This window comes from Colletotrichum scovillei (genome assembly GCF_011075155.1).
Source record: "Colletotrichum scovillei strain TJNH1 chromosome Unknown Contig00009, whole genome shotgun sequence".
NCBI lineage: Eukaryota > Fungi > Ascomycota > Sordariomycetes > Glomerellales > Glomerellaceae > Colletotrichum > Colletotrichum scovillei.
The window spans coordinates 2442033-2457034 of record NW_023336267.1 but is presented as its reverse complement, the minus strand read 5'-3'; the positions used below and the strand labels follow the sequence as shown (position 1 = coordinate 2457034).

The 15002-nt window shown below is 53.3% G+C and overlaps 2 protein-coding genes across 2 annotated transcripts; one reads left to right on the top strand and one right to left on the bottom strand.

Annotated features, from left to right (window-relative positions):
- Positions 1-1823: 1823 nt before the first annotated feature.
- On the bottom strand, positions 1824-4403 carry HER10_EVM0010638 (UDP-galactopyranose mutase). The gene is made up of 5 exons (XM_035480091.1): positions 3955-4403; positions 3735-3804; positions 3585-3665; positions 3127-3477; positions 1824-3052 (listed from the first exon to the last, which is right to left on the bottom strand). The coding sequence occupies exons 1-5, from the start codon at positions 3963-3965 to the stop codon at positions 2024-2026; spliced, it is 1542 nt and encodes a 513-aa protein (XP_035330014.1). The 5' UTR covers positions 3966-4403; the 3' UTR covers positions 1824-2023.
- Positions 4404-12633: 8230 nt separating this feature from the next.
- HER10_EVM0007923 (triose-phosphate transporter) lies at positions 12634-14896 on the top strand. Its single transcript, XM_035477463.1, has 4 exons — positions 12634-13257; positions 13320-13387; positions 13444-14075; positions 14131-14896. Exons 1-4 carry the CDS (start codon positions 13115-13117, stop codon positions 14503-14505), a joined length of 1218 nt encoding a protein of 405 aa, XP_035329669.1. The 5' UTR covers positions 12634-13114; the 3' UTR covers positions 14506-14896.
- The last annotated feature ends 106 nt before the right edge of the window (positions 14897-15002 follow it).

The following is a 15002-nucleotide window of genomic DNA, read 5'->3' as shown; positions in this document are numbered from 1 at the left end:
GACATGGAAGTACAGACAACCTTCAGTCTGTTTCTCAAATCTACGGATAGATCTGGTCACCCTCCTTCACACTGAACTGCCGGAGCCTTTGTTCCCTGCTTTTTTTTTTGTCCGTTTCCGCTGCTTTCCACCCGTCGCCCTTTCTCCGTCTCATTAGGTCCGTCGCGCCATGATGGAACCCGTTACTTTAGCACCACCGGCTTTCTCTCCCCCCATCCACCTTCCGGTTCCCGTCCTGTTTTTCCTTGCAACGAGCACCGTTGACCGCTGATTCCTTGACCGTCCCGCCTCAACACCCAGGCCTTCTTCTCTGCTGATCTTTTCCGCCCGCCCAGTAAGTAGTTCGCCGGAGTTGAGCGTTTCCGTTTGACAGCTGGCTCAAAGTCTAGAAGGCTCGAAGCCTGAAGGTGACCATGCCATTGTTAGAGCATAGACATGTTTACCCATCTTCTGAGGTAGGTTATGTGTAGCCCTGGGCCCAACGTCCGCATACTTCAAAGATAGGTAGTCAATCAAAGGGTCCAAAGTCCAATATGAACCAAACATTCAGCCGTTTCTTCATACCAGGGTAGAAACCACGCCGTCTCTTTCACCAAGGAAATAAGATAAAATGCCCCCCACCGCCGCCGTGGGCCTGACAGAGCCGTCGCGACTCATTCACATACCCAAACCCCTGCTCCTCCAAGTCTTCTAGTCCCAAATTTTCAGCTCCCAGAGAAATTCTCGAAGGTGTCTTCGGCGGGACGGGGAAGGACGAAAAATCTTAGTGACGAGACTAGCATCGAATCATCGAAGCCATCCATCTCATCTTGTTTTCAAGATTTCTTGCAGATACCTGAGTCGTGGCATAAACTCCTCAGAGTTCAGGGCGAACAAGTTAAAGCCAAAAGACAAGAAAGAAAAATGATGTCATTGGCGCACTGCCAAACTAGTCTGTGCTACCATGCTACCTCACTCGGACCCTGAGATTTTATTATTATTATTTTTTTTTTTGTGGTTTGACTGCGTCGCTTTCTTAGCGTCGCAGAAAAGAGTGCGAGGAAAGGAGAAGACGAAGCCGTAAAATGGTCTTGACTTGCGCGACTATAATAAACCACTTCGCCACTTTTTTCCTGATTTCCGTCTGATAATAACCCAAATCCTTTCACCCGCGGGGTCTGGGGATATTACTAAGAATAAAGACCTCAATGCCAAGTCCCTGTTTCTACGTGCAATATTGGCCTAGGATTATAGGTCCCTGAACCAGTTTCCCTTGAACTCCATAGACCAATATCAAGAATCAGCGTCGCATTTGCGGAGACGATGAAGATGCAAAATCTCGTATCAACTCATCCGAGGTCGTGATGGGAAGCCCCGATTCCTTGGTTCTAATGAGTTGAGCCTCGTAGGCTTGAAATACGCTGACTAAGTATAATGGGGGAAACGAGAAAACAAGCAAACAAGGACATGTCAGACGCCAGAGACAAGGGTGCCAAACTCAACGGCTCACTGGATCGTGACTTTTTGTCAGATAGACGCTAATTCGACCGGATGGCGGTCCGTCTCCGTTGGCATGCCCATTACGCATCAGTCACACTACAGCTTCATATGCAAGGGTCGCAGCTATCCGGACGCACCTCCGGCGCCGAGGCCACCCGGGAGACGACAACACAATATCAGAGTGGAACAAACAAATGCTCGAATGGTGTGAGATTGCAGAAGCCAAACATCTATACTCTATGTAGGTATTCCTTTTCGAGGGCAAGCTGGCCCCCCACGCCTACAGCTGCGCACGACTTTCAACATCGACATCGTGGGTATGGCGCACCGGATGATATTCCCTCCCCCGCCCCAATTCAACATCGTAAAAACTCCCAGGTATTCTCTTTATGCTTAGCCAAAAGCAGCTCCCTTTTTCCTGAGCTTGCCTCCTTCCATTGGTCATGCTCATGCTTCTTTCTATTGCTTTATAGCAACAAGACTTGAAAAATCAATGCAATTCTTTGCCTCCTTTTCTAACAGCTTCCGCCACCACGTGGTAGGCTTACTTGCTGTGCGAGGGGATGCCGTTGGCCTGGGAGCCGAAGGCGAATGACGCGGCAAGGCGACGCTCCTCGTTCTTGCGGCTGTTGACGAAGTCGGGGTAGTTGAGCGTGAGCTCGACGGCGCCGTTGACAATGTTGTCGGCGGCCTCGACACCTAGCATAAAAGAGTGGTCCTGGTTGCCGACCTCGTATCTCCAGGAACCGAAGCGGCCACGGGAGTAGATGCCCTGGTCGAGGAGCTTGGGAAGGAGGTCCTTGAGGACTCCCTCTCTCTCGAGCGACGGAGTGGGGTAGCCGTGGTTGAAGCGGCGGTGGTATGTGGAGACGATCTCGTCCTCGGGCTTGATCATCTCGGTGTTGATAAGACCCTGGATGCACTGCTGGAGGAGCTTCTCCTGCTCAACGGGCTTCATGGAGGACTCGGAGACCTCGAGCATGATGGACCAGTAAGGACCCTCCTTGGCCTCGGTAGAGGAGGCCTTCTCGCCGTTGGCGAGGTACAGCGTAGGCAGCTTGACGTCGGCCTCGGGCTGGTTGTAGGGAGAGTAGTTGGAGAAGATGGTGGCGCGGTAGAAGGGGCAGTTGTCCTCGGGGAAGTACAGCCAGCACTTGTCGCCAATGCGGTCGGGGCGAGCGCCACGGATACCGACACCGATAACGTGAGTGGAGGAGTAGAACAGACCCTTGGACAGGCTGACGAGCTCCTGGTTGCCCATGCGCTCAACGAGCTGGTCGACGTTCATGGTGGAGATGAGCTTGCCGTACTGGACCTTGGTGCCGTCCTTGAGGGTGACAATCTTCTTCTCGGCGTCAACCTTCTCGACGGTGCCCTTCTCGCCGTAGCGGGTCTTCTCCTTGGGCAGGGTGTTGGCAACAGCGATCCAGATACCACCGGTTCCGTCGCGGGCGGGGAACTTGAAGGTGGCGTTGGGGCCCCAGTTACCGGCAACCTTGTTCATGACGACGTTCTCGGTGACGAGCTTCAGGTTGGGAGCAGCGACACGCTCTCCAAGCCACGCGCATTGCATCTGTAGAGACATTGACGTTAGCAAGCAGATCCAGTCTCGAGGGGAGTCTTCTCGCATAGGGGAAGTAGGCTTACCTTGGTCGTGGGGACAGCCCAGACCTTGTAGTTGTAGGGGCGCATGAAGATGTTGGCAACACCCTCACCGCAGTTGCGGAGAATCCACTCATCGAAGTCCTTGGGCTTCTTGTCGGCGACACGGCACTCGAGGGCGGCGTCAATGAGGCCGTTCATGCACTTGACCTGGTCCTCCTTGGGCAGGATAGAGATGTTGTTCTGGAAAGGGTAGGGAACCCAGATGCCCTTGTAGCGGACGTAGGAGACACGCTCGTGCGTGAACCAGTCATCCTCCTTGGGGAGCGCCTCCTCGATGCAGTCGTCGAAGTACTTGTAGTGGGAGAAGATGACGTGGCCACCAACATCGTAGAGCTGTTCATTGGAGACTGGTTAGAAAACGTTTCTTTGCCTGGACGACCCCAATTCCCGAGCAATCTTGCTGCTGGGAAGGAAAACGTGGCAAACAAGGAGGCACTCACGAAACCCTCGGGGGTGGTATCAGTGCCGGCAAGACCACCGGCCTTCTCGGCGGAATCAACAAGCAGCCATGAGGGGCCGTTCTGCAGTCAATGTTAGCATTGGAACAATGGGCGGGCCGGGGTAGTGGCAATTTGGCGGTGAGGACGCACAATCTGGTTCAGACGCTTCGCAGCACCGAGACCGGTCGGGCCAGCGCCGATAACCAAGACGTCAACGTTGCTAAATGAGGGGAAACACAGTCAGTCGCGATTCTTCAATGATTTGGGCGTCTGGAATGCCAGGCAGATCCGGAGCCGTGGCTCTGGAATGGGCGCAATGGGCAAGCGAAAGACATTTGGGGTGGGAAGGGGGCAATGAGGAACAACTCACATGTCAGCCATGGTGGGGGATGTGTGTAGGTGTTGGGGAAGCAGCAACAGAAAGAGAGCGGCTCTTGTGGAGGAAGATCTGGCAACAAGAGGAGAATTGCAAGATCAAGGAGCAAGTGATGCACCGAGGGGGAAGAGAAAGTGAAGTTGAGGATTGGCAGCAAAGAAAGGAAGGAGGAAAGAAAAGTCGCGCGGGAGGTGGTAGCCGTGGCCGTTGCTGTAGATATGGGTTTCTGGTTTCGAGCGGTTCCAGAGAAAAAGGGGACGCACACACACCAGGACTGGACTCAGGTACCGAACTCGACTTGGGAGGCGAGGCGTGTGTACCTGCTTCCTGACTGAGGGAGGTAGGTAATGAGGTACCTGACTGACTGGTGGTTCTTGCTGGCCGAAGGGACGGAAGATGGTGGTGGTGGTGGTGGTGGTGGTGGTGCTTCTGCTGCTACTTGCTGCTGCTGTGCTGTTACTTCCTGCTTCCTTCCCGCACCGCAACTGTGATGGAGGGGCCAAATTATTATTTGGGACAAGGGGTTTAGCGGGGCCCCCTGGTCAAGGACATGAAGCTCACATTTGGTGTCTTTCATGGGTGGGTGCCAAGTGCCAAACGGTACGTACCATGGCTGTTATGTACCTGAGCCTTAGTGTCATGTTCCAAGATGCTCCGTCCATCATCTCAGGGAAGGCACGCCGCGCTCTTCTACCTAGGTACCTAGACATGCCCCCCACATTTTGAGATAATCGCAACATCGACACCACCGCTGCCGCCGAGAACACACACGCTTCAGTGCTGCCGTTCGAAAGGTACACTTCTTCCACTTTGCCAATGGCATTCTCTCTTCAGGATACTGCTACTTCTATAGATCTCCAGCACCAATTGAATAGCTATCATCGAGTCTCGACGAGGGGTGGTTGGGATGGTGGAGACACCCCGGTACACCGTACGCCAGATTTACTGCTTGCTATACCTACCGGATTGGCGGCTGGCGGCGAAGCTACTTTATCTGCAGCCACCATCTGCCTCGCTGTCACCAAACGAGGCTCTCAAGTAAAGCAAGCGGCCAAGCGCGTGTGCTTCCCGTCTCTATAACAAGATCGTTTCCTACGTCCCGGCGCATCTTGTCCCGACAATTTGAGACAAGGTCTTATTTGACAGAAACTCTCCTTGCCTCGTGGCAACCGCCGCCGAATGACCATGCTAGCATTTGCCCATTATCTCATCCACGGAACAGACTCAGGTCTCTCACTACCCGTGCCGCACTCTATCTATCCGCAGATGACAGCCCGCACCCAGGCTCAAGTTCGCTCCCTCGTCCATCATCAGCCAAGACAGACCACCTCAGTCTCCTTCTCCTTCTCCATCTCACAGGGGTCTGGGCCCTGGCCTGCACAGCAAAACTGGAACGGGAACGTCGACAGGCGGCGCGGACGGCAGCGAACCGCAACCCCAGGCCGGGCCCTCGTGCTGGCTCGCCACACGCTTGCTTGCCTTGCCTTGCTTCCTTCCCATTGCCCCCTTGCTCATATGAACCCCCGGCCTCTGGACTCTGGAAGTCTGGGCATTTCATGATTTCATGTGGGAGCGGGAGAAAGAAGAAAGATACGGCGGCCGTATGCTCACCACTAGCCTTACACAGCAATACAGGGGGAGACTCTCGACTCACTTGAAAGTTGAGACTCTTGATCGAGAGGACGACGGATGTCAATGTTACAGCCACAACAGTGGAGCTGCCAGAAGCTTGTCCACCATCGCGCACCGCTCAAAAGACAGGCCGTCCGGATACACATACCGCATTCCACTGATTCTAGTCTCCAAGTTTCTCCAATAGCGGCACCGGGGCCTGGGTAAGTTCCTGCGACCCACGGCGAGTTACAGAGTTGAGAGTGTGGGTTGCCTGTAATTGGCTTCGCAGACGACATCGTAAGAGACGAGTGGGTTTTTTTCTTGCTTTCTCACGATGCAAAGACACTGAGCCATATGATCATGACCGTACCACTCGTACGTAGGGGGGTTTAGTGAGACCAAGCCTCGAGAGACACGGGCTGAAAGCCCGAATCAGCCCTCAGCAGTCCCAAAAAAGTGAGGCATTATAGACGTGAGCCGCGAGCGTGAGTATGATCCGAGATCAGGCCCGTGTCGAGGTTCAAAGGTGGGATGAAAGAAAGATATGGGCCATACACCCTCCATCCACCTGGGTCTGGTCTGGCCTGGCCTGGTTTGTCCAGTTCCTCCTATCCACAGTCCTCTTTTGTGCGGTCTGGAAACCGGGAAATGGAGAGAGATGTGGAGGCAAACTCGCCTTCGCTTCCCCAAGGACTCGAGGACACGTTCCCTACTTTCCCAATTTTCCTCGTCCCCTCCCCCCATAGGTGCCCATTAAACACGTACGCACACGCACCCGTCAACCCGTTCCAATACACTAGTAGGGGTTGGTGTTAGGCCGTAGAAGAACCCAAGAGGAACGGTTCATGATCCACCCTCAATAGGTCCGCAAGTTGCAACCCCTCCATCATAGACACAAGTAAGTATGTATACTAGGAGCAGGCAGAGAGACTCGTAACAAAGTAACAACAAAGAATAAAAGGCGGGCAGGCATGACGGGAAGAAGCATAGCAGACTGCGGCAGACTTATTAGCCAAGTCACCCTACCAATTTGACACCTCAGAGAGATTGACTTTCCAAACATGCAGATCGTCCGTAGTGTAATCAACGACAGACAGGCACAGGGAAGGGCCCGCAAGGTTCACAACCCAATCTCGAATCTATGTCGAGCGTACCCGTTGTCGTAGGAAGGTTGTCGCGAAACTCGGAAACACACGCCTCATGGCCGCTGCTCCTCATTCTGATTGATGAAAATCTCCTGTCTAATTCGGCCTCGACGCACCATTCGCGCGCCGCAGCACCCACCCGTAAACACCCACCCACCTTTTCACACACTACCGCAGTAGACGGTGACAGACCGCCAAGGCGATGGTAACCCGTCTGCACGTCTATTGTTGACCGCCTCCCGTCGGGGATACAGTGCGTTCGAGATGCTGCACCTTCATCAGCTGCCGGCAAACCAGAAGAGAGGGATCAGAAAGGCCCAAGGGCATCGACAGCAACCATCTGTGCCTCTCTCTCGTCCTCTGCAGGGTCCCTGGTCCTGCCGTCAAAGCAACGCTTCCGAATGGTCAATTGTCCATCAGTTTGTCGGACGCTGTTGGTGCTGGCTTTGCTGCCCGCTGCCGCTCCTTACCCTGTCCCGGACTCCCGGCAACGCAGATCCTATGCTGGCTCCTGAAGTTCACGATCCTCTTCGGGCTAACTCGTTGTTCCTCTGAACTCCTAGTCTTCGACAACTTCGGTCGTTCTCCAAAAAGGTGTTTGGCTGAACCCATTTCAGTACTGTCCTGGCAATGAGCGGCGCTTCTCTAACCCGCGAAATGCCAGTTCCTGGATGGCAGATGCTGGCATGCCAATCTCTCCGCCATTCGGAAGTGGGTTGGACCTTCGATGTGGCTTGCGCTAATAATTTTTGATAATTCGACTCAAACCCACTGTCAATCTGCATTCACACGTTGTTTTCGCCTGCATTTCCCAGTCGGGCAGCTGCCGTCCGTCATTTCGCTCAAACTCTCAGACTTGGGGGGCTTCAAGCCTTCACCTGTCATTGTTTTCGTGTGCGTCTGTGTACCTACCGTTGCCGCTGCCGCTCCCGCCACATTGTCATCCTTCCGTGGACCGTGGGGTTTGACCAACCAAGTTGGTATGGTTGGCCGGGGAAGGATTCGACTCATCTTGGCTATCTCTCGGACATTAGCCAGATGGTCGACCACGTTTCTCTGTGGTTTGATTCGCGTGCTGCAGAGCCTCCATGGTGACATGAAGTACGGGGCGGCTAAGGTAACTGGCAAGGTAGTCTGGACCTGTTGCAGCCCGCCTTCTCTGAGATTGTCTAGATTGGAGAGCCCTAAGCCGAGTTGCGATGTCCTCGATAACGGAACCCTGCTCAGTGTAATCTCATAAAATGAACGCAATCCCACCTCCGTGGGCACGCTGCAGCTCGTCAAGAACCCGTCATGCAAAGCAGCAAAACAAACTTGCCTCAATTTGTTCAATTTGTTGTCCTGCACAGCAGCAATGACACCATGGCTTGTTGTGAATCGTTTCGGCCTGGCGACAACTCGGCGGTTCTCCATGAGTCGGGTACGCGTCCAAGGCCGAGCCTGAGTCGCAGACAGATACCCAACCGTATCCGTACCTTTGCTCCGTACGAATAAGTACAAAGAGCCGAAACGTGATATCCGTCGACGTTTTGGACCACGTTCATGCCGGCGCGCCTCAAGCTGCTTTTGCTTCTGCACCAGTGAGACAAGCCGAAAAGGGACACCAACAGTTTTGTGATTCAGTGTCCCGTCGCCTCTACCCGCACTTTATCCTAGCGGGATGGGTCTCTCCAATCGCCTGCTTGCAAAAGCCCATGTTCCATCTGCTCATTTTCATCAACTTCGTGCATCGCCAATCAAGATGCGAGCAGGGATATCGTTGTTTCCCGCGCTGGTGCGAGGTTGCCTGCATGTCGCCTTTCACTCAGCGATCGTCGTCTCAAGAGATTTGAAGTTGGTCTTTCATATTTCTTCTCGCCTTGCCAATGCTCATGCTGCCCCCACGGAGCCAGCGACTCGTTGCGCTTTGTGTGCTGAGGAAATAAGATGAGCCAGGGCAAAACGGTGCAAGGGACTGGGAGACTGGTGGCACTCGGGCCAGGTGCCACCGTTTGAACATCTAGCAATCTGGGAAATCTTCCCGTGCTCTCTCTTCACTCCTGGTCCGTTGTCGTCACCGCTGGGTCCGCGTTGGACTGTTGATGGAGCAGCACGACTTAATTTCGATCCGTCGGTAGTTGTTACAAACAGACGTCGTTCTGGGTCCCTTGCCAGCTTTGGTTGTTGGCGATTGACGTTTCCATCCCAATGTGGGATTGCCCCTGCCTCTCATCTGCGGAGCAGCAAAGGAGGCTGTGAAAGTCGATCACCAAATGTTGACCATCGGTCCGTCAGTTGGCAAGTGGTCCATTTGGCAGGCATCTCCGTGTGCGTGCATTCGAGCACGCGTGTCATCCCCAGCACCACCTCCATACTCCGTACTCCAGTATCGAAAGACGGCCTCACGGCCTCTCCCCCCGAACAAGACATTTGCTGGAATGCCTGCCCGGCAGCCGGCACAGGGTACGGGACCCATCTCATCAACATTCTGAAACAGACAAACTGGGCCTCTTGTAGATCAGCCTGGCCAGTTTCGGGGCACCGCATGAATGTCGAATTGATCAGCCGCCGATTCAGGGAAGCACTCCAAACACTGAGTTTCTAATAACAGCAGCCCCAGCTGGAGAATTGCAGCGGAGACTTTGGCTGACAGAATGCTTGGTATCGAGGCTGTGATCACTCACTCGTCGAGCGAGTCCGAATATGTATCATCGAGCGACTTGGAGGTAGATACTTTCGTCTGATGAACATTCGGATACTTGGTGCTGTATGCACAGGTCACGGGTTGATGTAGGACAGCAAGCTGCAACCCCGCGACCAAAAACACAAATAGCAACATCAAGGAGATGCAAGCCAAGATGCATGTCCCATCAAATGGATCCAGACGGACGGACCCAATGAGAAATTGATAATCCCCAGCTATGTCAGCCTTTCCAAAATAAAAGTGGCAGCCTTGTCGCAAACACAAACTCGAAGCTTTCTGAGGTTACCATGTGTCGATTGTTTGGTTCTGCAGAAGCGGCATGTCGAGTCGAGGCTTAGTCGTCGGCTCCGGTATCTGAATTGTCGTTCCACATGCCACTTGCTACATGCCACACGGCACTCGTCACCTTTGAGTTTGGACATAGTCGTACTGAGGTTGGGTTTGGTACGGCGAGTGTGGCAGCCACGCAAGAGGCAGTATGAGTAAGGCTGAAGTGAGACCTGGCTAGACGCAGAAGTTGGAATGAACTCTTCGGGGCCGGGAGATGATGGCCGAAAGCATGAAGGACGTGAGGCGAGCAGGCTTCAGCCTCCCGAACCCAAAGGACCCGAGCGGCCGGTGTCCACGATCTACCATCTGTCCGAGTAAACCCGAAAGGCGCCTCAAGGCGTGGCACTGCGAAGATGGCGTCCCATCTTTAAGAGTAGGGCGATGGGAGGACCAGGGGGACAGCTTGAAGCCGCGACCCAGGGACCAGCACCCACGTCCCGGATTCCGCTTTCCGTAACAATTCATCACCAACTTGGCACATTGATGAGCGACATGTCGACGGATTCGGTCCTTGGAGGCGACGAGAACAAGTGCCCGTGAACAAGAGCGAGGGCTGTGCTTGTCGGTCGTAGGACAATCCAAAAACTAGGTTTGGTAAGGTATCCGTAAGTGCAAAATCCTAGGGTCCCACCAGCTCGCGACTCGTAGGATGGAAGGGCAGTGAACTCGGATGCAGATTGATAGGAAACGGGAATGGTTGAGTTGCATGTATCCGTACAGAGTACAAGCGACAAACTTGACCGAGTGCCTCGGGAACCTTGTTCGTACAAAGTACGATGTTCCAGGTGTCAAGGTCCCTCGCAGGGTGAAAGACTCGGGAAGAGAAGACAACGTCTTGGGCTCTGAGACTTGGAGATGTGAAAACGCAAGTGACATGGAAGGTGCGACTACAGACGGCATCCCATCCGAAGCGGTCTTACCCGCACAAACCTGGAAGGCAGCGTGGCACCTCGCGAGAAGGAAGCACTGACTAATACGGATAGTGACGGAAGGCAGGATGATGGAGTGTTGAACCGCGTCCGCACGTGTTCGAGAAGGGTATGTAACCAGTAAAGCAAGCGCGAGTCTGACATTAATTACAGCCGAGAAAGGTGGCCATAGTAGGAATGATGCCATCTTGTTAGGGCAACAAGTTAGTGCCTGCCGTAGAAGACGGAAAGAAGCAGTACGGACTACTTTACTTTTGCTAAGGTATGGATGGTGCTAATGCATGAGCCTCCCTCTCTCCAAGGGAAGCAAGTTTCTTTTCTTCTTTTCTCCTGCGGCTTCTAGCTTGTTTTTTAAAGACCAGTTTAAATTGCAGCGTTGAGAGATAGTGCGTCCAGATCTCAGATACATAACTGGTGTTACCAAATATAGTCATATAGGGCAGTATGTATGCCTCACGGTTACCGGCTCTAGGAATGCGTGCCAGTCACGGAGTTTAGAGGCGGCCTAGTTGATCACATGGCCAGAGACCATAGCTTTAAAGATAGACTTGACGATAACTATGCTACAGCCTACTGCCACAAGTGACAAACGCATTGAGATGTCATTTGGACCCTGGTGACAAGACCTGACCGAGACCTGCCTTAGCTGCGGCTGTAAGGTCAAGGCCCGATGTGTGAGACTGCAAGACTGTGAGGCAAGGCCGGGGTGGCTTGGCCCCCCTTTCGGAGCAATCATCCAATTCTGCCAACCAACAGTAAGAGCCTCTTTTCGCCTAGCACAGCAGCGATAACACCATGGGGGGTTGAATGGCACGTATGGATAATTGTAGTGATGATACCGAGTACTGGATCTGTAAACGGCCGGATTGGCTGCAAGGTACGGCTACATGTACATACATACAGGCCAAGGGGACAAGAGCTGCATGAGATGCAGTCCAATGTAATATCGAGTGCCTGCCACAATAAACCGCTCTCGAGTCTCATTAGGACTAGGTTGTTGTAGTGCTTTTGAAGGTATCCATAGGAAGCGGATCACTTTCATGAGTGTTCATTGACAAGAGTCAAGCATCGCTTCGCAGGTCTGGCACCAAGTCTCGATTGATCTTCATAGCTCTTGCTATGCTGAGCCACGGCAGAAACGACCTTCCTAACTCTATCTGCAGCGCCATCGCCATCGCCATCGCCGTCGCCCGACCTGCTCAAGAGTCAAGCCTCGCCCACTGTAATACTTCAAGGTTCTGAGGTGAGAAAAAGAGAGGAGCCAGATGCCGTGGTACCTTGCCTTAGTCACGTCGTTGGTGAGATGCCAAGGACCAGAACGTGGATGAGCGGGCAGAGCTTGATTTGCGGCCCCTATCCAAGATTGGCAGCACTAATATTAGTCCCATCGGAGCCCCTGAGAGGGTGGCGTACCACGCAAGTCGCACACACGCTTGCCACGGCCGACGCTGAGAGTCTGGAGTCTCTGTCTGGACAAGTGGCCCCCTCCATCCTGCTCTCTCCCTCACAGTTGCAGAGTGGAACCTGGGTATCGTCTCTCTGTACCAGGTACATGCGGGCTGCGCTCCGGCCAAGGTGCCAACACCTGCTGGCGGAGAGAAAGCTCCACTCTACCAAGTATCCGCGACTGTACATCGCCTGCCGGATCCTGGATTGGGTGGGCTTGATCGCGTCAACGTGAAGCTCAATTTCCAGAACAAGAGCAGGAGCAAGGAGAGAGAGGGTACCTACGCAACTACACACGTACCTGCCACACAGTATGCGGTAAACACACCATAGAGAAGGGAAAGAAAAAGGCAAAGGAAAGAGAGAGAGGGGCGGGAAATACCTACGAATACACTACAGACGAAGAAGTCGATTTTTTTTTTCTCTCACGCCCATCGCTGCTAATTGCCGGGGGGCATCCATATCTTTGCTGCACTACAACCTCGCCTACCCACCCCCCTTCCTCTTTTTTTCCTTCCTTCTTCCCCTTTCCCTTTCCAACACCCTGCAAGCAGCAGCTGTCCTCTTTTTCCAGACCTCTATTAAACTGTTCCTGTAAGGTTGTGGTTGTCAAGAGCTTCCTGCTTCCGGCTTTTTCTTTCGATTCTCCCTCTTCCTTCATCACAAGTTACAGATTCAGAAAGCCGTGCTCAGCCCCATTCCAAGGTTTGAACCGGCTCAAGTACCACCACAGGTGTCCGTTAACGTCTAACTTTGGGACCCCCCATTGCATACTGTTAAAGCACCTGTCGCCTACCCCACGACACCTTTAACGAGTTGCTTGGCCGTCCCGTCCACTCGCTCGCTCTCGTTTTTGCGCGTCTCGTCTTTTTTTGCTCTCGAGCTGTATCAACTTGCTCCTACATCAACATCAACCGCCGCCACCGACGACCTCAATCAATCTTCCGTCTACCTCAATCACTCGTCTTCTACACCCCTTTCCCCATTCCGCACACCAAACCGTCACAATGGGTGCCGACGAGAAGACGCGCGTTTCAGGCGAGGTTCCTCGTGGAGAGAACGGCTCTATCCTGCCTACCACGAACCAGGACGCCGAGAAGTCGTCCCCTCAATCCAAGGGTCCTCAGATCCATCCCGCTCTCTACGTCATGTGAGAAACTAGAACCTCGATTTCCGCTGCTGTGAAAGTTGGCTGACCCAATCCTCTCGCAGTGTCTGGATCTCGCTGTCCTCATCCGTCATTCTGTTCAACAAATGGATTCTCGACACCCTCAACTTCCGTAAGCCGATCGAGAAGATAGCGTGGAGCTCTAGGCAGGATGCTAATTGACCACAGGCTACCCGGTTATTCTGACGACCTACCACTTGACTTTCGCGACCATCATGACCCAGATCCTCGCTCGCTGGACCCACGTTCTCGACGGACGCAAGTCGGTTAAGATGACTGGCCGTGTCTACGTGCGTGCCATCGTGCCTATCGGTGTCTTCTTCAGCTTGAGCTTGATCTGTGGTAACTTGACCTACCTGTACCTCTCGGTTGCTTTCATCCAGATGCTCAAGGCTACGACCCCCGTCGCTGTCCTCCTCTCTGGATGGGCTCTTGGTGTCTCTACGCCTAACCTGAAGGTCTTCCTGAACGTCTCCGTTATCGTTGTTGGTGTCATTATTGCTTCCATTGGCGAGATCAAGTTCGTCTGGATTGGTGTCATCTTCCAGATTGGTGGTGTTATCTTCGAGGCCCTGCGTTTGACCATGGTCCAGCGCCTGCTCAGCTCTGCCGACTACAAGATGGACCCCCTCGTTTCCGTCTACTACTTCGCTCCTATCTGCGCTGTCATGAACTTGGCTGTTGCTCTCATTTGGGAGATTCCCAAGGTCACCATGGACCAGGTGTACAACGTTGGCCTGTTCACTTTCTTCCTGAACGGTCTCTGCGCCTTCCTGTTGAACGTCTCTGTCGTCTTTTTGGTAAGTTTCGATGCCTTCGAAATCTCCCAATCACTGTTACTAACACTATCCTCAGATCGGCAAGACCTCTTCCCTGGTCCTGACTCTCTGCGGTGTCCTCAAGGACGTCATGCTGGTTGCCGCCTCCATGGCCATTTGGGGCACCCAGGTCTCTGGCCTCCAGTTCTTCGGATACAGCATCGCCCTCGGTGGCATGGTCTACTACAAGCTCGGCTTTGAGCAGATCAAGGGCTACATGGGTGAGGGCGGTCGCCAGTGGGCCGAGTTCGGCCAGCGCAAGCCGATTCTTCGCAAGCTTACCATCATTGTGTTCTCCGCCTTCGTGCTCTTCACCATGCTTGGCGGCCTGGCACCGACGTACGCTCCCGAATACGATCCCCACAACCTCATCAACGAGGTCAACAGCCACTTCGGCAGCAGCAGGGCATAGGTTGTGGGATAGAAGGCGATAGCATCTTTTCTTTGGCCTGTCATTTTCCTATTTGTGGGCGTAGAGATGTGATGATACCAAGCTCTCTCTCTACGCGACGATTCCCCTGTTCTGAGTACATATTACGAACTTCCTTTCACCCATGTGCACCGTTGACCTTTTTTTTCTTTTTCTTTCCTTTTTAATCCGGAAAACGGAACCGACTTTTGTTTGACTGGGGAGTTACACCCGTGTACAGCTATAGAGCAACGGCGCAGAGCGCAAAAGGGACCAGGTTGCATAGCTTGCATCATGAAGTTCTAATCTGATGTACTCTAGACAGAGGAGGATATAGACATGTACGTACGCAATGATACACAAAGCTTAAAGCAAACGACAGCCTTATACCGCCACGAAATGACCGGTGACATGAGGTGATGTGCGCGGGAATCGAAACTTGGATGCCAATGGTTTAGAAAAAACATCGACTCGGCTCACTTGAGACAACCTACTAGGCA

Coding starts and splice junctions, on each gene's coding strand:
- HER10_EVM0010638 (XM_035480091.1), bottom strand. Junction 3,666..3,734: donor CGAAGCGTCTGAACCAGATT/GTGCGTCCTCAC, acceptor CATTGACTGCAG/AACGGCCCCTCATGGCTGCT. Junction 3,478..3,584: donor ATACCACCCCCGAGGGTTTC/GTGAGTGCCTCC, acceptor TCCAATGAACAG/CTCTACGATGTTGGTGGCCA.
- HER10_EVM0007923 (XM_035477463.1), top strand. CDS start 13,115: ATGGGTGCCGACGAGAAGACGCGCGTTTCAGGCGAGGTTCCTCGTGGA. Junction 13,388..13,443: donor TCTCGACACCCTCAACTTCC/GTAAGCCGATCG, acceptor AATTGACCACAG/GCTACCCGGTTATTCTGACG. Junction 14,076..14,130: donor ACGTCTCTGTCGTCTTTTTG/GTAAGTTTCGAT, acceptor CACTATCCTCAG/ATCGGCAAGACCTCTTCCCT.